The 26743-nt window shown below is 39.7% G+C and overlaps 1 protein-coding gene across 3 annotated transcripts; it reads right to left on the bottom strand.

The window, feature by feature from the left end:
• Nucleotides 1-8445: 8445 nt before the first annotated feature.
• On the bottom strand, nucleotides 8446-25238 carry LOC109029571 (cathepsin B-like cysteine proteinase). Of its 3 annotated transcripts, none has more exons than XM_019040070.2 (7): nucleotides 24641-25238; nucleotides 22846-23048; nucleotides 18915-19147; nucleotides 15839-16045; nucleotides 14540-14699; nucleotides 12513-12623; nucleotides 8446-9060 (listed from the first exon to the last, which is right to left on the bottom strand). In XM_019040070.2, exons 2-7 carry the CDS (start codon nucleotides 22850-22852, stop codon nucleotides 8864-8866), a joined length of 915 nt encoding a protein of 304 aa, XP_018895615.2. In that variant the 5' UTR covers nucleotides 22853-23048; nucleotides 24641-25238; the 3' UTR covers nucleotides 8446-8863. The 3 variants fall into 3 exon arrangements, with proteins under 3 accessions (XP_018895615.2, XP_072158607.1, XP_072158608.1); XM_072302506.1 differs by having other exon boundaries at nucleotides 22846-23045; XM_072302507.1 differs by having other exon boundaries at nucleotides 22846-22950.
• Between the last annotated feature and the right edge of the window lie 1505 nt (nucleotides 25239-26743).

Below are 26743 nucleotides of genomic sequence, written 5' to 3'. Positions count from 1 at the left end.
GCGCATTGCGTTGCACTGAAAAAAAATCTCGGTGTATTTACTAAGAAAAGGGTAAAATTACCAAGAATTCAGGGTTCTATTTGATCCCAGTTTTTTCTTGGTAAAATTACCATTTATGGAATTGGTAATTTTACCGAGAAATCTCGGTAAAATTATTGAACTTTCTCGGTAATTTTACTGGACCTTGGTAAAAATGCCAATATTTTTCATCGACTGTGGTAGAATATTACCGAGATAAAATGGCAAAGTTACCGGGAAATGATTACCAATAGAAGTAGTATTCTTACCAGAAAAAAACAGTAAAAATACCGGTTTTTAGGTAAGCTTACCAGTTTGTCTTGGTAAAATTACCAATAATTGGTAAAAAAAAAGTGAGATGGTAAAGGTACCAACGGACCTTGGTAAAAACGCTGAGAATTTTTTTTCAGTGTGGAAAAAGTTAGTTCACCAGCGGCTTATCGACCTTCGCGTCACAGCACCCGTGCAATTAAAACAAGCAGGAAGCTCCAACGCATTCGCGTCGGAGAGCGGCTCTGGCGACAGTAGTTGTAGTCAAGAATGAGGGCCTAGACACATTTTGTAACTGATGTACAATCCGACAACGGTCGATTCATGTTTTGTAACTTAGCAGATTTACGTAGCCGGTGTATAAATGTGTATTGGCCCTTGATATGCAGAATGCTTGGCACTATCACTTGTTGTATACTTTTAATTTTGAAGGCTCTTTGGAGGTCCGCATCCTAAAAAATTTCTCCCACAGTATTTTTTTTAACTTGTCGTTGTGATTGGGCGCCAATTTCTTTCAATTGAGTGATCATCTTCTTTTTTTGTCAAATAACTAGTTTGTGCAACAATAAGACTGAAACTGACTGTAACTGAAATTTTGTCTTTTTAGATATTTGGTTATTTTGTATTTAATAGATTGTATATTTTCACAGCCCTGTGATAAGAAACTTTGGAATGCATGGTTGATAAGTCGTTTAGCGAGGCTGCAAAAAATTTGCATTTTTATATCTGAAATTGTAGGTAATGGTTTTGAATATCGAATTGCGATATATTACACGGTTAAGATAGGGCTATATGTCTTGTCGTAAGCGGCGACATAGAGTCGATGTCATTTCAATAATCGCCCCGATGGCCACGGTAGTTGTGTGCCGTCTGCCCACGTAGCAAATGAGAGGCGAAAATGGAAGTCATCAGTGCATCGGTGAGTGTTGAACGTGAAAATTGCGCGGGCCGCGCAAATTTCGCGATCATCGATGTGTCGGGGCTGAGCATCCGTCATTTTCTATCTTGTTTTGAAGCTATGTGAGTTGTGATAAAGTACATAATTGTTTTGTATTATATTACTGTATAAATAGTGTAAAATTTGTACAGAACTTTGTACAAAATAGTTTCTTGTAAAAAGTGTGGACTACTGCCACGTCGTTTCCATACAAACTCCCAATACGCCGCAAGTACCACAAATGCCCATGTTAACCAAATCACCTCATCATCCATTTTTTAAGGACACAATTTTTAATTCAAATCAACTTACTTTATCAAAACTCCAATCGTTTATCAAATAACATATATCGAGTCATTTTAACAAAATCAAAGACGGCATAATATCATTTATCACACAGCCAAAAACCTAACCTAGAAACCACGATGTTTACAAACTCAAATTGGAGAACACTCATTGGTCCAATAATAAAAATTGATTTGCCGCCTTTTTTCTTTGCAAGCAAAACGTGTGAACATGTCTGAAAATGGGATCGGGCGTCAACACTCAACGATGCACTGATGACTTCCATTTTCGCCTCCCATTTGCTACGTGGGCAGACGGCATTAGACGTTTACGGTTTCCTTGGTAACCTTTGTTTGCTATCAGCTGATATCGAGTAATATGACTAGGAAGCTCCAACCCAGTGGTTGGAGCTTCCTTAACCGCGAAAACTTTAAAATTCAAATTTTCAAATTTTGAACGTAAAGTACATTTTTTCCATCACGAGATTAAAGCACAGACAAGTTTTGAATTATTGACTGTATCACCATGATTCCAAAAATACACTACACAACATAACATTGGCTAACAATAAAACAATATGCAATAAAATAAAGTCATGACAAGGAACATAGCCGAAAATGGCGCCGATTCCCATTAACCAACGCGCGGTCTCTCCAATGTAACATGGTCCAATGATACTCCCCAGCTGGGACCGTCCGGAATAGCAGCTCTAGTGCAAGCACCAGAGCCGCTAAAAGGAGCGTGTTAGATAAATGTGTACCGGCCATCGTGTGCGGTGGGTCATTGACCCTGCCCGACCTAATTTTCTCACAATAAGTCTTTTATACCTAGACAGGGCCGGATTAAGGGGGTGGCCACATGGGCCGCGGCTCATGAGGGCAAATCTAAGGGGCGGCAAAAATTTGCAATTTTTTTAAGTGTAAATATAAAAAAATCGGATTTAGACAAAAAAAATTACAAACGAGAAAAGGCAACAAAATCTCTCATTTACTGAGAGTATAGTAATTTCTAATTTTATCGTCTCCTAGTGATACAAGAGACAGTACCTTTCATTAGTCGAGTTAAGAGAGAAACCAAACACGCAATTGGGTCTGGAACTTAGAGACTTAGAGAGCAACGATAACGAGGACTTGAGATGAAAAGGAGAAGCCCTCGGCGCGGCAATCGGCATGTAACACATATTAGCGCCTACAAGACTGCACGAATACTTCTCGCATTGCATCAAACACAGTGCGGTCATTGCGGTCAGCGTGAAACAGATAGCGCCTATAAGAATGCATGAATCTTTCACGCATTGCGTCCAACCCAGTGCGGTCAGCGTGAAACGCATAGCACCTACAAGACTGCGTAAATACTTCACGCATTGCGTCCAACACAGTGCGTTCAGCAGCGGTCGGCGAGAAACGCATAGCGCCTACAAGACTGTCTGAATGCAAACATGGAAGGCCTTGTCCACACAGAGATAGGCTTACGAGACTTCACTTTCGCGCAAAGTTCCGTGAACTTTTGCTTGTAGTGTTGACAGGTTTCCCAGAAAATGTGTTCGACACGAGTAAATGCGTCTTATGCACCCCTCCCCCGCTGGCACGTTCACTTGATGGTTTTTATCGAGTTTCAAAACGAATGAGAAGGGGGCGGCAAAATACAGGCGGCCCTTGGGTGGCAAGTCACGGGCATGTGTCTAGAGCGTTGTGAACAGGGCTCATAAGTTAATGACCACTACGAGGAGCCGCGACGACGGCTTCGTCACTGGCGCTTTATATTTCCCATTCCTTCTTATGGCCCGAGCACTAACGAGCAGACCCCATCTTTCCCACCTGCACATAGTTCTCTTTGATAGAAATACGTCCAAATGGACCGCGTTAAGCAATAAGGAACTAGGCCACAACAGATATTGCCATATTCTACTGGGAAATTTAGTATTTACGAAAGAACGTTTGTGCTGCACCATCGGAAACCAGCGGTATCAAGTACTCAACTGGACCAGTGCAACACTTAGCGGCTCGGTGACTGTTTGGGTTTAACTTCGAACTTGTAATTGCATACATACATAAAGTCGCGATTATAGCGCCGCCTCGCGCTCTGCGACGCCCAATCGCCATTGCCCCCTATCCTCCCAGAGATCATCAGGCAATTGGCACCTTCTGATCTCCTCCTCCACCCCTTGTCGCCAACCTTTCACAGGACGTCCACGCCGTCGCCTTCCGGGAGGAACCCAATCGAAGACCTGCTTGGGCAACCGATCATCTGCCATCCTTCGCACATGTCCATACCAGACCAACTGCTTGGACCTGATATCGTGCACGATGTCCTTTTCCACACCCATTATCTCGCGTACCCTTTCATTGCGGATACGCTCTCTTCTCGATATCCCAGCAGACCTTCGCCAAAAGTCCATCTCGGTTGCCCTAAGCATGTCTTCAGTTCTTTTCTTAAGTTGCCAGACCTCACTCCCGTAAGTTACGATACTCTTCACGATGACGTTGTAAATTTTCCTTTTGGTCTCCTTGGAGATACTCTGGTCCCAGAGAACCCCATTTAGCATCGCGATAGCTTTCCTGCCTTGCACATTCCGATCTTTAATGGCCCGATCCAAATTTCCGTCCTTAGTTAACCAAACTCCGAGATATTTATACTCTTCACAGTCCAGGATCTTCCGGCCATCCTCCAGTTCAATGCTTTGCTGATCACCACCGATAACCAACTTCTCCGTCTTAACCACATTTACTTCCATTCCCCACTTTCGGTATACTTCCACTAGCTTCCGCGTCATGTAATTCGCATCTTCTTCGTCCTGAGCTATTACCACCTGATCATCAGCAAAGCACAGAGTATAAAGGGTGCCATCTTCACGTAGCGGGACGCCCATTCCCGAACAGCATCTTTTCCATTCCTTTAAAACTTCTTCCAGGTACACTTTAAATAAGGTTGGCGACAAACAACACCCTTGTTTCAGTCCTTTAGTAATTAAAAACCCCAACGATAACTCCCCATGCGATTTAACCCTAGAGAAAGCCCCACCATAAAATTCCTTAATAGCACTAATTAGTCCCCCACTAAAACCCCTTTTGTTCAAGGCTTCCCAAAGTTTCATCAATGGCACACTATCGTAAGCTTTCTGGAGATCCACAAACACTAGATGTAATTCCTGGCCAACTCCCTTCTTTTTCTCTATGACGTGGATGATGGTAAATAAGTGATCAATCGTTGACCGACCGGCTCTGAAACCTGCTTGCTCTTCCGCTTCATGTTCTTTCCACTCCTCTTCAATTTTTGCTTTCAAGATTTTTCCATACACTTTGCTCAGGGTACCTGCAACCGACAGTCCTCTATAGTTATCACACTCATCTTTTCTACCCTTCTTCTTGTATATAGGTGACACCCAAGACTCTTTCCATTCTGTCGGTACCTTTCCACCGTCCAAGCAATCTTGCATCAGGTATCTCAACCGTTGAAACAGCTTGCAGGTTCCACACTTGATCAACTCAGCAGGGATATTTCCCGGACCTGGAGCTTTATCGTTCTTCAGCTCTCGTACGGCCTTTACCACGTCCTCCATATGGATCTCCAAGTTATGATTATCGTTAGTATACTCCAAGCTTACGCCTCCATCTTGAAATTCAGGTCGCCTTTCTGTCAGTAAATTTTTAAAATACCCCTCCAGTTTATCAATGGATATCGGAGATATTAAGTCACGCTTCATGTCCCTTCGCAGCCCTTTCAGCAACTTCCAGCTCTCAGTGCTTTTCCTTCCTCCTATGTACGTGTCTATTTTGTTACAGCTCCTCTCCCAAGATTCGTTCTTTTTCTTGGTTATGAGCCTTCGTACCTGCGTCTGAGCTTTTTTATACGCCTCTTTGTCTTCTGTTTTTTTAGAGGAAAGGAACTGATGATATTTTTTCCGTTTCTCCTGAATCTCCTTCTCAATTTCTTCGTCCCACCAGTAAGGTTTTTCGCTAACTTTCCTATCATCAGCGACACCAAGAGCTTCCATTGCTGCCGAGTGAATGCAATCCTTCAGGAACTGATACTGCTGTTCGGTATCACCGTCCCTTGATTCGCCCAACTTCTCATCCAAGCGCTTTCCATATAAAGCCCTTACACTTGGATGCTGCAAGCTGTCAATGTTATAGTTTACAAGCTTGACACGATCTTTTTGTTGGTGAACTTCTTCCTGTGCTTGCCTGGTCTCCTGGCTCCCTTTCACTGGGAAAGCTATTTTCGCCCCGAGGAAATAATGATCACTGCCGCAGGAAAGACCTCTCCACACTCTAACTTGCTGAATCTTCATTCCCGTGTCTTGTCTGACAACCACATAATCAATGATTGATTTCAATCCGCGAGTAGACTGAACCCAAGTAAATTTATGGATATCCTTGTGTTGGTAGAACCCATTGAGCACCTTCATGTCCCTTTGCTCACATACGTCAATGATACGGGCTCCGTTATCATTTAGTGCCGCCTCTCCGAAAGGGCCGACGATCTTACTTTTAATTTGACATCCTATTCTACCATTGAGATCTCCCAACACAATGATTTCCCTCCTGGATCCAATCTTACCAATTTCCTCGTTCAATTCTTCGAAAAATTGGTCCTTCACTGCGACAGTGGAATCATCGTTGACTCCATACACTCCCAAAATGGTGATTTTATGGCCAAACACTGTCATATTCATCTTTATCATTCGGGGGTTAACAGCTTCCCATGTAGTGATGCACTTGCGTAGGCTCTTGCGAATAAGAATTGCAACACCCTGTTGAGCTCGCTGATCTTTTTCCACGCCACTATAAAACAAATCGTATTCCTTTACACTTACAGAGCCTTGTCCTTTCTTCTTCGTTTCTGTTAATACCGTGACATCAAATCCGTGACTCCCTATCTCCGATACCACTTCCGTCATTTTCGTAGAAATTCCTTGTACGTTCCATGTTCCAAAAACCATCATCCGTTTACGTAATTTTTTCCGATAAATCCGTTTATTTCCATTTGTACCGAGGCAATTGTTATTGGGTCTTTTAACAGTATTCCTTTTTCCGAGTATCGGGGAGTTAGCCCGATGACTCAACCCCCAACCTGGAGGACCGGGGTTTGTTTTCGGAGTTTCCTCTCCTAGACAGGTTGCTTCCACTACAGCTGAGAGCCCTGTCTGCCCTTCCAATGGGTGGTTCATACGCCTTGAAGCCGGTGACCATCTCCACTACCCCATGAGGCAGGGGTTACCAGCTGGGGTCCGCAGGATTGCTAAACCTGTGACATCAGTCCCCCATACGGGGGTTTGTAATTGCATACATTTCTTAATTCCACAGCTCCAAGGAGAAGCTGTGCGCATCGAACACATGCTCATAAATTCACAACGTCAGCCGGCTTGCATTTGAACGATAAATCAGTGGAAAATTGAACATGATCGAACGCCAAATTTCTCATGAGTGAGCTAGTTTACCGCGTTCTTGAAAATGAGTTTATCTAGTGAAAAATGGGTTATGAATCCCTTGAATCCTGAATTGTCTACTACGTAATACAATGTGATGGAGCCAGAGTCCTGCCATCCTCGGGCGCTAGACGCCTTCTCCGCCTAAAAATCGGGCTTTGGCGCCTAAAAATTGGGGCAATGGGGCCATCTTTGCACCTATAAAGGTTGACGCGTCCCGTGGATTCTTTCCAATTCCCAATTTCATGCGCCATGATGCATATCCATGGCTGAAGAACAATACCGTTTATCTGACAATGACTGACAATGACAATCAACTAGATAAGGTACGAATTTAAGTAATTGATACATGATTCTTGACCAAAATTTCACGTAGAACATGATTCACACAACGAAAATTACTGGAACCAAACTCCTAACGAATATATTAACGTTTTTATTTCACAATGGTTACGAGGAATTTAAACTGCCCGCTCACAAGAAACTTAAAACTCTACGTGAGTCAAATCGCCCACTACAACGGTTTCAGCAAGCTTCTCAATCGAGCAATGTTCATTTCCCACCATGTGTTGTTCAAACTATTAGCAATTCGCTATAACTGAGCCAAAGCGTCAAGATTGAGGTTGCCAGATTTTTATATCGCAGAGACTGTCATGATAACTTTTAGGGCGCGATGTAAATCACGTAGAGCATTGAGTTTTCATGAGCGAGTGGTTTGAATTCACGCATCATGAATCATTAAATATCTTCGTAAGGAGTTAATTTCGGTAATTTTTGTTGTGCGCATAGTGTTCTACGTGAAATTTTAGGTAAGCAACACGTATCAGAATGCTGAAATTCGTACCTTGTCTAGTGGTCCATTTTAACAAAAATGTGTTAGCGACTTTCCCGCCTTTACAGCATTAAATCCGCAAGCTGATGTTCTTAGTTTTTTTCCAATTCTGCAGGGAAGCGCTGTAATGCCGCTGTAACGTATGAAAAAATTGCAAACCTCACTTCCAAATAACGAAAATGTTAATTATTTCTCTTTTTGCTGCAAAATTGTAACTTTGCAGGCAGGTGGTATTGCTCCTCAGCCGTCTATTTGCGGAAATCGGATGTATGGCTCCTGAAAAATTGCTGATGGCTCTTAAGAATTGGATTCCCTGGCCAAGGGTCCAAGGTTCTTGCTAAAACTGTATAGGGGAGGAAGCTTAAACACTGAAAACATCATGTTTCCTGTCAAGAAGACACGTCACTATTAATGGTAAACTAAAAACCAGTGAAAAAACATATATCGACGGTGAAACTACCAAACCACGTATCTCGTTTGCGGTGTTTAAAAATCTACGCTCACATTTTATTTTTTTGAAGTAGACCAAATCAATATCATTCCTTGAAATTTTCACGGAATTTTCTCCGCACAAAGAGGAAAAATCACAGAAATTTTTAAGACTGGACGTTAAGTAATTTTCATTTAAAAAATAAAGTATGACAGGAAGTCTGCGACGTCGCAAACCGAGTTATGTGATTGCCGACTTGCACCGTCGATATATCTTGTCAAGGCTCATGTGCGGCAAAATGTTATTTTCTCTATTTATTTTACAAAATTAAGTACAGTCAAGAGGACATGCAAAAATCATTGTACATGCTAAAATCAAGAAATATGGAAGGCTATGTAAATTTAATCGCTTCCAAGGGCGAGTGTCAGATTAAGTCTACGGGACAGAACACGGAAAAAATGATGTTACTAACCTAACAACTTTGCAGTTCAAAAAAGTGTCCGACAGGTTTCGAAATAACTTTTGCAAAAAAAATTATAATGTAACCGACTTCGTAATTAAATTAGCTTTCCTTTATTGTAAAATGTACATTTGAAACATGTGGGACGTATTTTTAACAATTTAATTGCTAAATCAGCAATCCACTTTTTTCGTGAAGAATGATCATTCTTTCGGTGAAGCTGTCTGGAAACCGTCCTCTTCGTTCGAGCATTCATTTGTGCCACTTTTAAACTTGACCAGCCCGTTGTCTCCCCATTCAGAATTCCAAGAATTTGCAGCCAGGTAGTACCCTGGGCCGTACCCGATTACCCTTACGGCGTGCCATCCCAGCTTTTTTCCAGTTACATGATGGTATATTCCTGGAAAAATGAGAGAAAATAGCACCAAGAAGTGGCACGAACTGTACGTAACAAGATGGAGAAATGGATTGCATTTTGCAAAAAGGAACCAGGAGCATTGCAATGTTGCTAAAATTGTGCATCTTCTTTTATCTTGGATGAAAAACGTGATTATCCATTAGCAGTTCCTATTTTACTCGCTAAAAACTGTAGATTTAATACAAAAATTAGCAAGTAAATTTCATATTTTTTCATGGTTTCAGTAATTTTATTGCAAAGGATGAAGTTGCACAATCTTAGCACCATTGCAATGCTTCTGGTTCCCTTTTGCAGAATGCAATCCAAATGGTGTGGACCCAGCACCATTTCTCCACTTTGTTCCTGGAAAAATTCACAGGTGCTGGTCATGTTAGTGCAAAGAAGGTTAGTCTACAGTACTGAGACATAGATTTCTTTTTTTCGATCACGTGATTGGCAGGGTGTCTACCGTCATTAAATCCCGGAAAATATGTTGATGCAATATAAACTGACTATACCTCATCAGTTTTTGCGGTTATCTGGTTATAACTCCGGAGAACACACGGGATCGTTAAAGGAAACTTGAAATAATTGATTTTTTAAATTAAAAAAGTGAATTTGGTCTGGGTACGGAATTTTCAGTTGACTTCCTGGGCAGGTTTGAGCAAATGTGACACATTTGTACGGCAGAATCACATTTTTAAATGAAGGGAGAAATTATTTATTTCATTCGAATATAGAGGATGTTCTCCTCCGCGGAATCCATTGTTACCAGATGGTGCTGAAACTCAGCTTATTTACCCATTTAAACCCATCTGTAAAATGTACATTTTATCGTACAATCCGGCAACCTTGCCGCAGCTATCACTAACACACTCTCACTTGATTTTTTGAATGGCCAGGAGTGCTAACTAGGAGATTGATGTCATCAGGAAAATATCTGGAAAATCGGCCATGGATCAGGAAATTCCGAGTCTAAAGCAAAGCGTGACCGCCTTGATTTACTTAATTCAATATTTTGGTTTGTGAAATCAAACAATTGTCAATTTATTCGCGGTAAAAATCAGGAGATACCATTTGAATTGTTGGTTTCAGGACATTTGTCAACGATTGTTTTTTCCGCGCAACTGTTTTGCCAGTAGTTTATGTCCACGAGTAACATTGGCGACAGTGACTTGGTCCAAGCGTCATATCTTAATCCGTATGTGAAATTGGACGTGTTTCTATCAAACGGAACTTTGTGCATTAAGACATGAGCCCTGAGATCTATGAGAATATATGCATAACAGGAGCTCACTTCATAATACACATAGTTCCGTTTGATAGAAATACGCCCAATTATAATGACAATATTAAAATGAGTAAACTGAGAGCGGAGGAGGTGTTGTTATGATAGGTCATTTTTGAAGTGAAATGTTACTTTCTTCTTTTGGTTCATTGTCATTGGTGAATATTTGGTTTAATTTTTATCCTTAAAATTTTCGATTTAAAATGTACCTTACTATACCTTTCTTTTCTTTTTTTTTTAAATGAAAATATTACCTTATTTTAAAAACATTTATTTTTTTACAAATCGATTTGCAACACTTTTTCTACGACTCGGAATCGTTATTAATTCTATGAGACGTAGTTGTGTTGAAAGAAACTATACAAAAAGTAATAAAAGAAAAAGAAGGAGCACACAATCTTCGGTTTTAACTCATTTTACATAAATCCATTAGAGTCAAATGCGTCCAATTTTGAGCGTTTGGTTTCGCGCACACCACGCGGCAGCACAGTAAAATCACAAAACTTACAATAAAAACTTAAAGTGCTTTGGAAATCATTATCAATTTAAATGAGAATCGTCCATGCAGAGTGTGCAAACATTTCAAAATCACGAGTTGAAAAACGCTGACTCCGCGAGCTTAAATATTAGAGCCAAAAAGAACGGAGCGACATGCGGTGCGGCGTGCTGCTAGCGCGACATGCGATCTAGCGCCTACAAACCTAACAGGGATACTACACGCATTGCGCAATGCGTGAAGTATCCCTGTTAGGTTTGTAGGCGCTAGTGCGCTTGTCACGGCCCGGCGCTTCAAGCAACTATTTCGCAACAAAAATGTTGCACTGTATAATACGAAATTGAAGGCGCTCCAACGTATCAAGAATGACAGACATCCTTTAAGAGTACGAAGCTTTCCTCGCAGAATAAATCAAGATACACTTACCGGGCTTTTTTCTTAAAAAGTTATTTAGGTTTTTAAATCATTGGATGATTCTGCAACCTTGAATGAGCATCGGATTAGGGTTAGTACAAGCCTATGCTCCAGGCTTTCAAATTTTCAGGGATTAAGACCGACTGGAGTCTCTTTTTGCAGATCCAATACTTTCACTTAAAATCTAAAGCTAAATTTCTACATTTTTATATATTTTTAAATTAAAGATTATCAATTTTATTCAGATATATTTGGTATTTTGATTTATTTTACTTTAATACTTAACTTTTAAAGTTTTTTATTGTTTAAGTTTTTCTCAAGGAACGTTAGTTCCTTGAGAATTTGTCGCCACCACCGGAATTCGAACCCGGGACCTGGTCTGCCGCGCTAAAGGAGAACGCCGCGTCAATATTCGAGAGTTGGCAAATTTCCATCGATAAAATGTTTATTTTCTAAGGAAAGTTATGAATATTTTTCCTCTGTATTTTCAGAATCTTTAGGTAAAATTGCGAACTAAATTACATGAAAAATTGGGAGGAAATTATACATTTTACCGGGTGTTTCACATTTTATCAAAGAAAATTTGGCAACGTCTGAAGGTTCATCCGACGTTTTTCCTTAGCACGTATTGGTGTAGAGTCGGGCTTTTTTTTCTGTTATTTCTGGTCAAACTAGGTTGGAGATTGCGGGAGCGAATCAGGCGTCGACCTCAGGAATTTAATTTAATAGACGAATTTAGTGTGACGTCACATCTCGATTTAATTTCGATATCTCGAAAGTCGAAACGTGCCCCAACAAACGAACATATAGGAATCTACGGGATTTAGGCAGGGGGGGTAGGGGGATTCGCTTTATGACTGTCACTGATATTACGAGCCTATTATACAATCAATTCTTGTGATTGTGATCTCGAACGTTTTTGTAAATGGCTGGCTTTCATACTTTTAAAGTCCCATGGAGCAATTTTTCAGTTTCAGGCAGTTTCAGCATTATTTCGTCAATTGTTCATTTTGGAGGTTATGTTTGTTTGTTGGGGCACATTTCGACTTTCGAGATATCGAACTAACAATATCGCTCCGTGACGTCACCACTAAATTCGTCTATCGTCCTGAGCCCCCATTTACGACTCCTGTCTAGTGTCCTCTCTTGTCTAGTGGTCCATTCCACGTTGAGCTCCTCGCTTCGGAGCCTTTTAAGGAGTAAAGAGATCGTGATATTTGGAGCTGTAGGGAAATTAAAAACGAAATCATCCTGTACCTGATTTATAAAGTGGGAAGTCTGCGAACACTTCAAAGCTCATCGTGACCGGGCCAAATTCACTTAGCTCCTTTTTGAGATCAGCAGCTTTTACTTGGTAGGCGCGTTTACCTGATTAAGTAGTTTACCCATTAGTATCATGAACCTTGGAAAATGTATAGTGTTGATTTATACTTATGCTATGCACTATACATGACTTTCGACCCCGTATAGCTTCACATGGAAAATACGCTACAATACATGGACTCAACTCACTATACATAGATGCGGACTACACTCTGCAATAAGGAACTGCAATTCTTGGCTTATTCTAGGAACGACGTCCATGCGCCATTAGTTTCTCTATAGAAATAGGCTCGTTACGGATGGGTCAGAAATGTTTGTTCCATATCGCAAAATGACGTCCGAGTGTCGGCTCTGTATGGTTTTCCTTATCCTATACCGTAAAGTTCATAATGAAATACTGCATGAAGTGCGAAGTTAAGCGTTATGATCTATTTTTTCTCATCAGAAGTTCATGTTGAAAATGATTCCTACAACGAAAATTACCAAGACTAACTGCTGATCATTTTATTAATATTTTTCGATGCATAAATTCAATACAGTTCATAAAAAATCATAATTCTCTTGGGTTAAATCGCACAGTAAACGTTACTGTGACAGTTGCTGGCGGTAATACACTATGCGAGCCTTAATTTCGGTGCATTAGCTCAAGTTTTGCTCGTTGTTTACACTTTGAACAATGTAGGGTAGGGCAGGAACTCTGTTTGATATGGAACCCTGCCAAAACCGTTGTATGTACTATACTTTTTCGTGTGAGCGGGAAATTCAAATTGTACTAACAAATCCTGAATTGAAACGTTAGTATCTTAGTTAGGAGGCCATTTTAGTAATTTGCATCGCACAAATGAAGTTCTACATGACATTTTGAATAGGAAACATGTATCTGAATGCTTAAACGTACCCTCTTTGATAGTCCAAAATAAAATGCAGAAAACGAAGTTTTCGCAGCAAAATTAGCCAGGAGCTCTAGAAACCAGAACTAAGCTGGTAATACTATTTTGAATGTTTGTGCTTTCAATATAAATTGTTTCATTTGAATTTTCTCTCTGTTACAGGTAAGTTTTTGATTTCGCTCCTTCAACTCTAATTCAAGCAAGGAAATTGTGAGTTGATTCTTTATTCCAATTGAAACTCTTTTAAAATGAAACTTTTCAGAAGAAAATCTCTGTTGGTTTTAAATAAAAATTAGCTATTACCGCTTTACGAATCGTGTTCTACGTGAAACATTGTACAGGGAACGTATATGGATCACATTTTGCATTTGGGAACTACAAGTATCCACTCTTCTATAAAAGCACCTGTCTATATTAGGGAACAAATGACACGTATACTGCTTCTAAACTAAGCCAGAAATTGTATTTTCTAATAATTGCAAAATAAAGGACAGATCAGAATGTTTAAATTCACACATTGTCTGGTAGCTTATTCTAAAGTCGCAAAAGTAGCCACGATCAGTATTTTTCATGAGCACGTATATTTAAAGTTCAAGAAAGGTTACTCAGATTATTGATCTTTTCTTTTTTGAAGCTACACTGGAAAAAAAAAAAAAAAAAAACATCGGATCTAGAGTCCAGACTCTTGAAAACACTGACAGGAAAAAGGACTCTTGATTCAAGCAAATGTAAGCTTAAACCAAAAGGATATCCGCTCAAATTAAGAGGCTTCGTTCTTGATTTAAGCTTAAATCTGATTGAATCAAGAGTATTTTTTTTGTCGATGTTTTTAAGAGTCTGGACTCTAGATCCAATGTGTTTTTTTCCAGTGTATGGCAAAGAATGGATGATTCAGGTGTGTGCTGCGAACACCCTCTATACCGATCCTTTTCCATACATTTAAATGGCAGATCAATCGATTTATCGCAAAGCACGCCACGCACTGCAAGGCGTGTGTGTAAAGCGGGAACCAACTAGTGCGTAGGCGTAGAATGCTCTGCTCGAGAATCTTTGTCATTCTCGTAAACTCACCAAAATGTCGGTCCTTTGCAAAGGGTGTCTGATAGCTTTTATTAGAGCATTCCGTTTTACAGGATGAGACTACCGTCTTATTGGAACTATCGCAAATCTTATATTTGCCATCTCTGTCCATATGATGTATGCAAGGTTTTATCAGATACGGCTTGCAACCCTGCGAAATTTAATTTTGAGTTAGTTTTTCCATCGAAAGAAAAGGTCGTGGGATTACAACGTCATTAATTGAAATTCATCTACGTCGTATCCTTTTTTGGAGGCATATACATCCGAAGGAACGGTATTAATTGAGACATGAGCCATGTCCTGCATGTATTCTTATGGACCTCAGGGCTCACATCAGAATGAATGTAGTTCCTCTTGCTAAAAAGAAAAAAAAAACTACATTTCATCATCAATTTGTGAGCATCGGACGGATCTTGCTGCAATAAGTGAATCATCAGCTCTGCCGTCTTAAGGAATATAACGTCTGATGTACATCCGGATGTTGCCACATTACTTTTAATGTGTTTAATGTGTTTGGAAGAAGTTGTGAATATTTCTCTGTTCCTCCTATTTTTATTCCCCAGCGAACTTAACTTAAAAGATTAAGAGTGTCTGTTAATTTAAAGGAAAAATCCTCGTACCCAAGTAGCTTAGATTGCAGTAACTTGTAATCACATGATAATATTATTTCTACAGCATCAGAGTGTCACGCATGTTGCGTGTTAATAAATTGAAGGGACGCTTTTCATGGAAATGTATTGCATTGCAAATTGTTTATTTTTCGGACATCGCATGAATAATACCTTGTTGGTTGTTCGAAACGGCGTTTATGCACCGAATGGTAAAAAAAAAAATGTATTATTTTCTCGTTTAAAAAAAATTGCAATTTTATCGTCATCAAACTCAATTTTATTTCAATATTTGAAAACCGTGATACAATCGACGAACCCGTGAATTCATTGACAAAGTCGTGAATAAATCGACAACTCCATGAATCGGTCGACTAATCCCTCACTCGATTGCGAAACCTTTGAATCGATTGATAAAACCCGTGAGTCGATCAACGAACCCGTGAATTGATCGACGAAGTCGTGAATAAATCGACAACTCCATGAATACTTGCTAAAAACTGTAGATTTAATACAAAATTTTTCAAGTAAATTTCATAGTTTTTCACGATTTCCGCAATTTTATTGCAAAGGATGAAGTTGCACAATCTTAGCATCATTGCAATGCTAGTGGTTCCTTTTGTAAAATGCAATCCAAATATAGCGCTGAATGACTGATTAATTGAACTGATTCAGTTTTTACCTGGTTTGTGCCGAAATCTCCTCCGGTTACGACGCCATGTTTCGCGTAGTATTTGAAAGCACACTCTTCCAAGCCCCCGTCACAGCCATAACAGCATTTATCTTCGACGCAGCAAGAAAGGATCTCCCACGCTGAAATCGTGTCTTTGAACTTACCGTTACTGGAAATGCAAATCCTATCCGTGATCACGGATGCTGAGGACACTGCCTGAAAACGACCGCTTTGATTGTCAAGGGGACGTATTTCTGCCAAACGGAGCTGTGTGCAATATGACATCAACCCTGTTATGCATATATGCCGACGCATCTCGGGGCTCATGTCTTAATGCACATAGTTCTGTCCGTCAAAAACTCGTTCAATTGAAGCACATTTAACAGGAAGGAACCTTTAACTGGGCATTTTAATTTTCTACGAGGAAACGTCTGTGCAGATCCCCTTGAAAATTTTAAGGAATTCGCTCCGCACTACATACAGAAATTTCATCGACATTTTCTCAAAAATCTGCACAATCGTTTTCATGTAAAACACTAAATTGTCCAATTAAATTAGGCAATAGTTGATGCGGCTTAGTTCGTTCTGTTTAACGCGGTTACGAATACGATCTGTTACTTTTCACTTTGTATGTCATTAATGTTTAGACGATAAAACTACAAAAAACCGCGTATCTTTTCCATGGTATTTTAAAATCTTCCTCCTCATTTAATCAAAAGAAGAAAAACTAGAGCTATCGAGAATGGACCACTAGACAAGGTACGAATTTCAGCATTCTGATACATGTTTCTTAATCAAAATTTCACGAAAAACAAGATGCGCACAACAAAAATTACCGAAATCAACTCCTTACAAAGATATTTAATGATTCCTGATGCGTGAATTCAAACCACCCGCTCATTAAAACTCAATGCTCTACGTGATTCACATCACCAGTTAAACGTTATCATGACAGTCTCTGCGATATAAAAATCTAGCAACCTCAATCTTGACGCTTTGCTCAGCTATAGCAAGTTTTTTATAGTTTGAACAACACATGGTGGGAAATGAACATTGCTCGATTGAAAAGCTTGCTGAAACCGTTGTAGTGCACGATTTGACTCACGTAGAGTTTTGAGTTTCTTGTGTGCGGGCAGTTCAAATTCCTCGTAACCAATGTGAAATAAAAACGTTAATATCTTTGTTAGGAGTTGATTTCGGTAATTTTCGTTGTGCGAATCGTGTTCTACGTGAAATTTTGGTCAAGAAACATGTATCAGAATGCTTACATTCGTACCATGTCTAGTGGTCCATTTGTAGGTGTGTGCAATTTTGAAAATTTCAGGTGTGAGATGACCCTACTGAGTGAAATGAGCGTAAGATTATCCTTGGTTTCTGAGAGGAACGATTGGACGTATTTCTATCCAACGGAACTATGTGCATTAAGACATGAAACCTGAGATCCATTAGAATACATTCATAACGCGACTCACGTCATGATGCATACAGTTCTGTTTTGCAGAAGCAGAAATACGTCCAATTGAAGCGCTGGTGCAAAAAGGGCATTTGTTAGTTGCAGTGTATCAGAATCATCATTGAAGTTCTATCCGTGTTTAAGCAAATGTATGGGATTTGTTAAAACTTTTACTGAATTTTCTTTATGATTTTGAGATGCCGAAATAAAAAAACCCAGAAAATTCACCGAATAGTTTCTTCTCTAAAATATAAATTAGCGGTGGAGATTCTAAAACACCGCAACCAAGATGTGCTCTTTCTGCATCCAACGCCTCAATCATTAGAGGAGATATGACCAAGCCACCTCTGCTGAAATACGTAAGATTAATATAGGAAATTCCACCCGATGGCACCTCAAGGTGGCAGATTTTCTCACTTTAAAATCGGTTTCCAAACAATTTCACATCACCGAAAAAAATTAAAAATACTGCGAACGCAGCTTGTTAAGGACTGTCAGATACACCACTCATTTTTCCGCGCAAATGCACCACTAGACAAGGTAATAATTTAAGCAATCTGATACATGTTTCTTGACCAAAATTTCGCGTAGAAAACGATTTACACAACGAAAATTACTGAAACCAATTCCTAACGAAGATATTCACGTTTTTATTTCACACTGGTTACGAGGAATAAGATCTGCCCGCTCACAAGAAACTAGAAGCTCTACGTGAGTCAAATCGCCCACTACAACGGTTGCAGCAAGCTTCTCAATCGAGCAATGTTCATTTCCCACCATGTGTTGTTCAAACTATTAGCAATTCGCTATAACTGAGCCAAAGCGTCAAGATTGAGGTTGCCAGATTTTTATATCGCAGAGACTGTCATGATAACGTTTAGCGCGCGATGTGAATCACTTACTTAGAACATAAAGTTTTCATGAGCGGGTGGTTCGAATTCACGCATCAAAAATCATGAAATATCTTCGTAAGGAGTTAATTTCGGTAATTTGTGTTGTGTGCATCGTGTTTTACGTAAAATTTTTGTGAAGAAACATGTATCAGAATGCTGAAATTCCTACCTTATCTGGTGGTCCATTATCTATTGCTTGCAATTTTCATAGGCCTGTGTTCACGCAGTGAAACAATTACGGAAGTTTTCATGAAATAACTTTAAATATCTCCTTCAACCTAGAGTACCTATATTGAGAGAGTATGGCCACTGGGCCCCATGGAGAGGCTTAGGACCCAAAAATAGCGGTGCTTTGTTTTGGTTTTTGTGGATGGGAGGGGGGTCATTGCCAACTTTTGACGGTTATCACCGACCGCACTTGCTGCCAACCTTACTACATCCAAGATAATTTTTCTCAAAAATTGCACACGATTAGCCTTGAAAATATGTAAAGAAGTCACAATAGTGCATTTGAGTAAATTTTTCGTTACGATAAGCAAAGAAAACTACATTTTGAGTCATTTTGCATTACATTAATTTATGGCGTCCGCCGTTTTTGGGTACTAAGGTCTCCATTCAGCCTAAGATAGCTGAGCCAATCAGAGGTGGTAACACCAGTGGCCATACTCTCTCAATATAGGTACTCTACTTCAACCCAAAAAAATGAATAAAATTGTCAATATTTTATGGAAACTCATACCCAACAACCCCCGCAGTACCCTTGGTCATAGATGTGGGAAAGGCTGGGACAGTTGGTCCACTTCTTCCTCGCGTCGAACTCAGCCGGTGGATCAGCACCCGAATAAGTGACTCGGAACTCTTCCTCGAGGTCATCTGAAACCGTTCCATTTGCTTGTTCGTCTCTCTCGGGTCTCCAGGCTGAAGCAAGCCGCTTAAGGTAGTCCGGATCCGTGTCGTCGGGGAAGTTCCTTCCTGCCTGTGCCACACCCATAGGAACACTTAACGCACAGTGGCTCGAGTCAATGGAAGAAGTCAGACATGAAATCGTCGACAAAAATTGTAAAATTTGACAAGTATTGAATTGTAGACCAGTGTTAACATTTGCCGCAGAGACCAGGGCTGAGACAAAGCGCACCAAACAACAATTCCGCACCGTTGAAATGAAGGTCTTAAGAAAAATAGCGGGCTTTACACTTTGGGATCATCAGACCAACGAGTCCATCAGGGATGCTTGTAATGTGCAAGATGTAGCCAAGTGGACTAGGATGATGAGAAAGATGTGGTCGGAGCACGTTGACAGAATGGATGAAGAGAGACTGGGAAAAGTTTGTATGACTGGACAAACCATAGGGAAAAGACTGCCTGGACGACCGCCTAAGAGATGGGCACAAAGCTGGCTCTCTTCTCTTGAAGATGATTGAATGTTCCTGTTGCTATTTGTTTTATTGACTTGACGAATCTTTACAGATAATTATTATATTTTTAATATTTTGTGCTCGGCACTCGAAGGCTTGACAAACAGGGCCATGCCCTAGTCGTTAGTAGAAAAAGAAGATCATCGCGATTATAATATTTAGGGGTGCTTTGTATAGAGAATTTTACGAGGAAACCAATGGAACTACTTTCAATACATCAAAATTTCATATTAATGAAGGTATATGCTTTAAAAGTTTTTAAATCATGTCCGACCTCTCCCATTGACTCGATCCACCGTTCGTCATGAAGACATGGTCCACGTTGATTTACTGATATATCCTATATTCCTATCAAACAGAACTACGTGCATTAGGAAATGAGCCCTGAGATCCACAAGAATACATGCATAACAGGGCTCGCGTCATAATGCACATAGTTCCGTTTGCCAGAAACACGCCCATATAATCAATAGAATGGGCCTGTTGCGAATTTTAGCTAAAGCAGAATGTAAGTTGTCTCTAATTGGAAATGGCTCAAAAATCACGATGAGCGCGTCAGAAAAGTCTGAATTACATTCCTGACGTTACAATCTGCCTTAGAATTGTGCGTTTCTCAAGCTTCTCGCTTCAAAAACGATACTACGGCACGTAGATTAACATTTCATGAGAGGAGTCGTTCCATCCAACCTTTGCACACTAAGATGCTGCACGATAATCAACATGGCCGACGCCAATCCGCCAAACACAGTCACACAATTCTACAATATTTGATTCTCATTGACCCAAGATTTTCCTTGGGCTATAAGCGCTAAAATGTTACTCAGAGTTAATTAATCGGTTGTTTCCAATTCGCCTTCAATTGCGTCGGGAGCAATTGTCGCAACGAATATGTTGTGCGTGCTGATTTTAGTTCATTACATAATTGACTCTTTGAAGGCGTTTTGTGTGGGCAAATGGCGCACCCTGTTGGAGAAACACAAAAGAAGAGATTGAAATCTAATTCTAATTTTCTCCAACAGAAAGCGCTGTTTGCCCACATAAAACGCCTTCAAAGAGTCAATTATGTAATGAACTAAAATCAGCACGCACAACATATTCGTAACAACAATCGCTCCCGACACAGCTGAAGGCGAATTGCTTGCGCTCATAAAACGCCCTCAGAGAGTCATGTATGTAATGAAAGGGAATCAGCACGCGCAACATATTTGTGACTTCAATCGCTGCAGATGCAGCTGAAGGCGAATTTTAAACAACCGCGCACTAGGATGCCACACAATATACAACATGGCTAACGTTTCCGCGCGCAAATCGTGAGGAAGCACCATGGTCTTCATCGACGGAAGGAAAATGTATTATAAAAACACTGGTTGATAAATCGTATTGTCACGTATGTTTTGGGTGGTTGGCCTCGGCCACGTTGAATATTGTGTAGCATCTTAGTGCGCAAGGGTTGGACGAAACAACTCCTCTTACGAGATGCTCGCCTGTGCCGTATTGTTTTTGAAGCGAGAATCTCAGAAATAAGCGCATTTTTCACGTAGATTGTAAAATTAGGAGTTTATTTAAGACTTTCCATTGCGCTTATCGTGATTTTTGAGTCATTATCTACAAGAAGCGGCTCTTTTTTCTTGCTCTAGTTGAAGTTCACAACAAAGCCTATTAGATTTGGATGAGTTGAAATGTCAACGACGACAGACAAGGTGCAATATTTTTTGATATTCATTTCACCGGGGCCTCTCAGTCTTTACAACCATCATAAGTGGATAAATAAGAGCAATGAGAACTCTACAAGGCCTGCGTCAAAAGCGATTAAAAGTCAATATACGGAGAAAAAAACTTCATGCTGGTGACACTAAGATTAAGTCCTGGCCTCTGAAGTTCTCTATTCGTGCATCTGAAAACTTGAAATCCAGCCGTCAAATTTCATGTCACACATCTAAGATACTTTAGTGCTTTGGTCGAATCTTGAAAAGCTGCAGCCGAAACACCGAAAGGTTTCAGATATCGACGGTGAAAGTACCAGACCACGTATCTCGTTTGCGGTGTTTAAAAATTTCCACTCGAATTTTATTTTTTTGAAGGAGTTCAAATCAATATCATTCCTCACAATTTTCACAGATTTTTCTCCGCACGAAGAGGAAAAATCACAGAAGTTTTCACGCATTGACGATGAGTAGTTCTCCATTTAAAAAAGAAATTGTGACAGGAAGTCTGCGACGTCGCAAACCGAGATACGTGGTTTGGTAGTTTCACAGTCGATATGTCGCCCGAACTTCAACAGCTAGACCTTAAGTTAACGGGTGCAGGATTCGTGCACGAAAAGTTCAGAGATCCGTGAACTTCGGGTCCTACGCACGACGTTTTTCTCTCCATGTACGAGCTATGAAAATACATTACCCATATTTAATGAATCCTAACTAGTTTAATCCAAATATAACATCTTGGCTGTTGACTCGTCTGTATCAAAGTTCATGAACAGTCATTCCAATTCCAGTCTTGTCCAGTGCCATAATTTAAGAAGTTGACTATGTATCTATAACATCACTGTTAATATCCTTTGGTTTACGCTGGACGCATACAACGATTTATACTTGCACCATACTGGGACAACTGCATGTACCTCATTTTGCAATCAGGAACTTCAATTTATAGTTCAACCGTAATATCACTTTTGTGCATAGGGAAACTAATGGCACATTCTGCTTTGTTTCTGAAATAACCAAGCAATCGCAAAATGCAGTTCAATTTGTCGACAGCATTGGGAGCAAAGCAAAAAAACCAGTGTGCCTTCAAATATTTGATAATGCAACCCGGGCACTAAGAAGCACAAATAGTTGTATTCAGGTGCTACAATCAGAGTTTAATGTTACACTGAAAAAAAGATTGGCAGAATTTACCATTCCTTCACGCTGTATTTCCAACAGCGTGAATTCAAAGTCGAGTCTACCAGAGGAACGGTTACCTGTATCACTATATAGTAACGTTTACCTTTATTCTGGCAGAATTGAATCTGAATTAACGCTGTGTGGAATACAGCGTGAAGGAATGGCAAATCCTACCGATCTTTTTTTTCAGTGTACTACTGCGTCGTAAAAACGTTATCATATCACTTCAGCGTCGCCAAATTTCCTCGACTCATCTACTACAAATTTCGTGGGAAACTCCTTCCTTTTTACTTTTTAAAGTCGAGGAAGAAAAGCAAACCAGGTTTTTTGCAAATTTGTATTTTTTTTTATTTTGAGGAAAGGTTCTTACCGTCCATGACGACTGAACACGGTTAAGTAATGTATTCGATCATTGCATCCTGATTTTTGAGACTGAAGGTTTCTGAATCTCCCGAGAAAATGTCCCGTGCTGACGCTGGAAGTAAGTTCAAAGCTCCACAAAAATAGAAAGCTTCCCATAATAGCCGGAGGTAGTTTCCGAACTTAAAAACTGCATTATTTATTTCATATCTACTAAAAGTAACAAGTCGGCGGTGTTAGTAGGCAATCACATGACTCGTTTGCGGTGTCTGAAAATCTTCGCCTCTATGCTAATCTCTTAAAGGAGAACAAATTGACATTATTCCTTGAAAGTGCAGAATTTTCTTCGCAGAAAGAAGAAAAAACACGGCAGTTTTAAAGAATTGCCGTCGAGTAGTTTTTCGTTTAAAAAATAAAGTATGACAGGAAGTCTGCGACGTCGAAAACCGAGTTATATGTGTGATTGCCGACTTACACCGTCGAAATGGTACACCTTCGTTTAAAAGAAAGCAAGTTTTTCTTGTTGTCTGCTCGTAACACATTTCACGAAAGAAAGCTTTCATGATACTGTTTTAAGAATAATCCTGTCGAGCATGCGAAACAACGATAAGCACTAACGAGTTGTAGATGTAACAAATGAGTTTTTTGTAGGCAATTTATTTTCATTAAGTTCACCTTTTTCATAATTGATCTAAGTTGTTAAATTAAGTAACCTTTAATTTATACACTGACTCATAAGCACCTTTTGATGTCTCACTCTATATCCACCTTATTGGGCCTTTACTTGGACTTATTCATTTTGCATTAAGGAACTACAATTTTTGGCTCATTGATAAAGACTCTTTTCTCCATGCAGGAAGTAATGGCATATCGACGGTGAAACTACCAAACCACGTATCTCGTTTGCAGTGTTTAAAAATCTACGCTCACATTTTATTTTTTTGAAGTAGACCAAATCAATATCATTCCTTGAAATTTTCACAGAATTTTCTCCGCACGAAGAGGAAAAATCACAGAAATTTTCAAGACTGGACGTTAAGTAGTTTTTCATTTAAAAAATAAAGTATGACAGGAAGTCTGCGACGTCGCAAACCGAGATACGTGGTTTGGTAGTTTCACCGTCGATATGTGTTGTTTCTAAAATGAGCCAAAGATTGCAGTTCCTACTTGCAAAATCAGGGTGTCTATCGTCAGTAAAAATCGATAAATATCAGAAAATTTGATATCTTCAAGAAACATCAGGGTAATATGTAGTCCAATTGACCATAATTGTTTCCTCGCCTTTCATAACCTCGGAATTTTAGAACTTTCAATGCTGAAGTTTTTTAGGAGCCGCTCCTTTGGACGAAGTTATGGATGCCTTTTGTCGTAAAGTATAGTTTTTACCCTCCAAAAGTTTCCAAAAAATGACCATATTTTTCATCCCAGTTCCCCGTCAGTATCTGTGCATTTCAAGGAAGCGGTATATTTAACTTAGCTTGAATTAGTTTCTAATCAGAATCTTTTTTAAGCCATCTGAGTGTTGCACTAGGAATTGAACCGCGTTTAGTGATTGGAACCAAACCACATCGCAATTGCCAAATTTAACTGGTCAATTTGACTTTTTACAAGAAGACTTTTATGCGGATCCATTTGAAAATTTTAGGGAATTGGCTTCGCACTATGCAGAAAATTCACCGAGACTTGCACAAAATTCCACAAAATCGTTCTCGTGTAAACAATCATACTGCCCAATTAAATTTCGCAACATTTAATGTGGCTTGGTTCCTTTCAGCTTTACGTGGTTTAAGTGTCGCACACTTTACCTGGAACGCATTTCTCCTCGGGTGGAATCCCTCGTAACTGTCCTTGCGTCAACCAACAAAATTGGAACCGATAACGACCCACTTAACCAGACCAGTGTAAATTTTATCGGCCTGGTATAGGTTTTTGAACTTTAAACTTTCGATTGGATCAATTTGTTCCAACTTTGCAGGAGCAGAACGAGTTTTGAGCTAAAGAGGCGCTTTGAAAAGATTCACATAGCGAACACGTGCACATTAATTTATACTCTCAGGTGACATGCGCTCGAACAATGAATCAGTGAAAAGTTGAAGATGATTAAGCGCCAAGTCTTACACCCACGTCATGAGCAACTCGAAAGTGAGCTGATCTTGCAAAAAATGGTACATGAATCAAATGGAGCCTGGATTGCGCACTCTACAAGGAAAAATTTGACTTATTTCTGCCAAACAGAATTGTATGCATTATGACGTGAGCCCTGTTATGCATACATTTTTATGGGTCTCAGGGCTCATGTCTTAATACACATAGTTCCGTTTGGCAGAAATGTGTCCAATTTTTCCCGCCTAATCACGCATGAAGACCCGTGGACTGGTAATTTGCCACAGCGTATATACAGTGCAGTACGTAACTAATGACGCTGAAGTCTCGAAAATTAAAATTGCCAGAAACGCAACGATTACGTTTCATTTAGCCACAGCTCAAAATGCAACAAAAAATGTTGCATCTTGCCACAGATTTTAGGTGCTATGTGGCTAAACGAAACAAGAAAAATTAGTGTGGCAAACGTGGCAAAGTGCAAAAAATTATGTTGCAGTTAGCCACATGGCCAAAGGATAAAACCAGGTATCTACATTGCAGCGTTACCGAACCTAATCGAAACGAACTTGACCTAACCTAACCTTACCTAACCTAACCTAACCTAACCTAATCTTACCTAACATAACCTAACATAACCTAACCTAACCTAACCTTACCTAACCTTACCTAACCTAACCTAACATAACCTAACCTAACCTAACCTAACCTAACTTAACCTAACTTAACCTTACCTAACCTTACCTTACCTAATGACCTAATCTGATGAAAAAGACGTACATGCATGTGGTTGATAATTCCTCCGGGTACTTTCCTATTAGTAGATTTTCATGTATTTCAGCGTAAAGTAGAATCAGTATTGCATTGGTCACTAGTGGAGGATGGTAAAATTATAAAATAAAAATTGTTTTCAATACAAATGGTTGTTTATACTTTTAATCTTTTCCACATCTTCAATTAAATCACTTACACTGCAGTAAAATAATAATGGAAGGATAAATAACAGTTTTTTTCGCTGACTTTGGTAGGCCATTCCAAAGACTATGGCTAACTGCAACAATTTTTGTTGCATTTAGCCACACTAATTTTTCGTGTTTCATTTAGCCACACAGCACCCAGAGTTTGTGGCAATCTGCAACCAAAATTGTTGCAGTTAGCCCCGTGGCTAAATGCACAGATACCGATAAAAGGTAGGAATTTTAAGAAAAGGGGAATAATCAGCGTGAAACGGGGTAACTAAGGATGAAACGGGATGGGTAGGGTTATCCTGCCCTTCAATATATCGATCTGTGTTTATCGATTTTTGATATATTGTCCGATATGGAACAGGATGGGAAAGTGGCATAATCAATTTGAAACGGGATAGATAGAATAAATCAAGATAGATATATGGGTAAAATAGGATAAAGATAGGGATAAAACGGGATATATTGATATTAACCGGGATAAAAGGGATGTTTGCCGTGTTTAAAGGTTTTACTGTGTTTGTTGTGTTTGATGTGTTTGTTGTGTTTGATGTGTTTGTTGTGTTTGATGTGTTTGATGTGTTTGTTGTGTTTGATGTGTTCGTTTCTTTTCCACTCAACCCGACTATATTCTATCTTCAACTATACAGAGTATCCCCAAAGTCCCTTCCACCCCCTCAAATTTTACGTAATTAATATTTTGAAACAAAATTTCGGGAATGTTCAAACATCAATGTTAGCTACTTTCAGGGCCCCCCAAACTTTTTGCCCTCCCCCTTCGGGGGAGGGGCTACGCGCTACGGGCCCCAACTTTTTTTTCAAATGGTAACATCCCCTTTGTGA

Source organism: Bemisia tabaci, chromosome 7 (genome assembly GCF_918797505.1).
Source record: "Bemisia tabaci chromosome 7, PGI_BMITA_v3".
NCBI lineage: Eukaryota > Metazoa > Arthropoda > Insecta > Hemiptera > Aleyrodidae > Bemisia > Bemisia tabaci.
This window is presented reverse-complemented; position numbering and strand designations above follow the sequence as displayed.

Bases quoted from the DNA above. Each gene is read 5' to 3' on its own strand.
- LOC109029571 (XM_019040070.2), bottom strand. The intron at 16,046-18,914 runs GTATGAGTTTCC...GGTCGTTTTCAG, and splicing joins GGTACTGCGGGGGTTGTTGG to GCAGTGTCCTCAGCATCCGT. The intron at 14,700-15,838 runs GTAAAAACTGAA...TAAATTTCGCAG, and splicing joins GAGATTTCGGCACAAACCAG to GGTTGCAAGCCGTATCTGAT.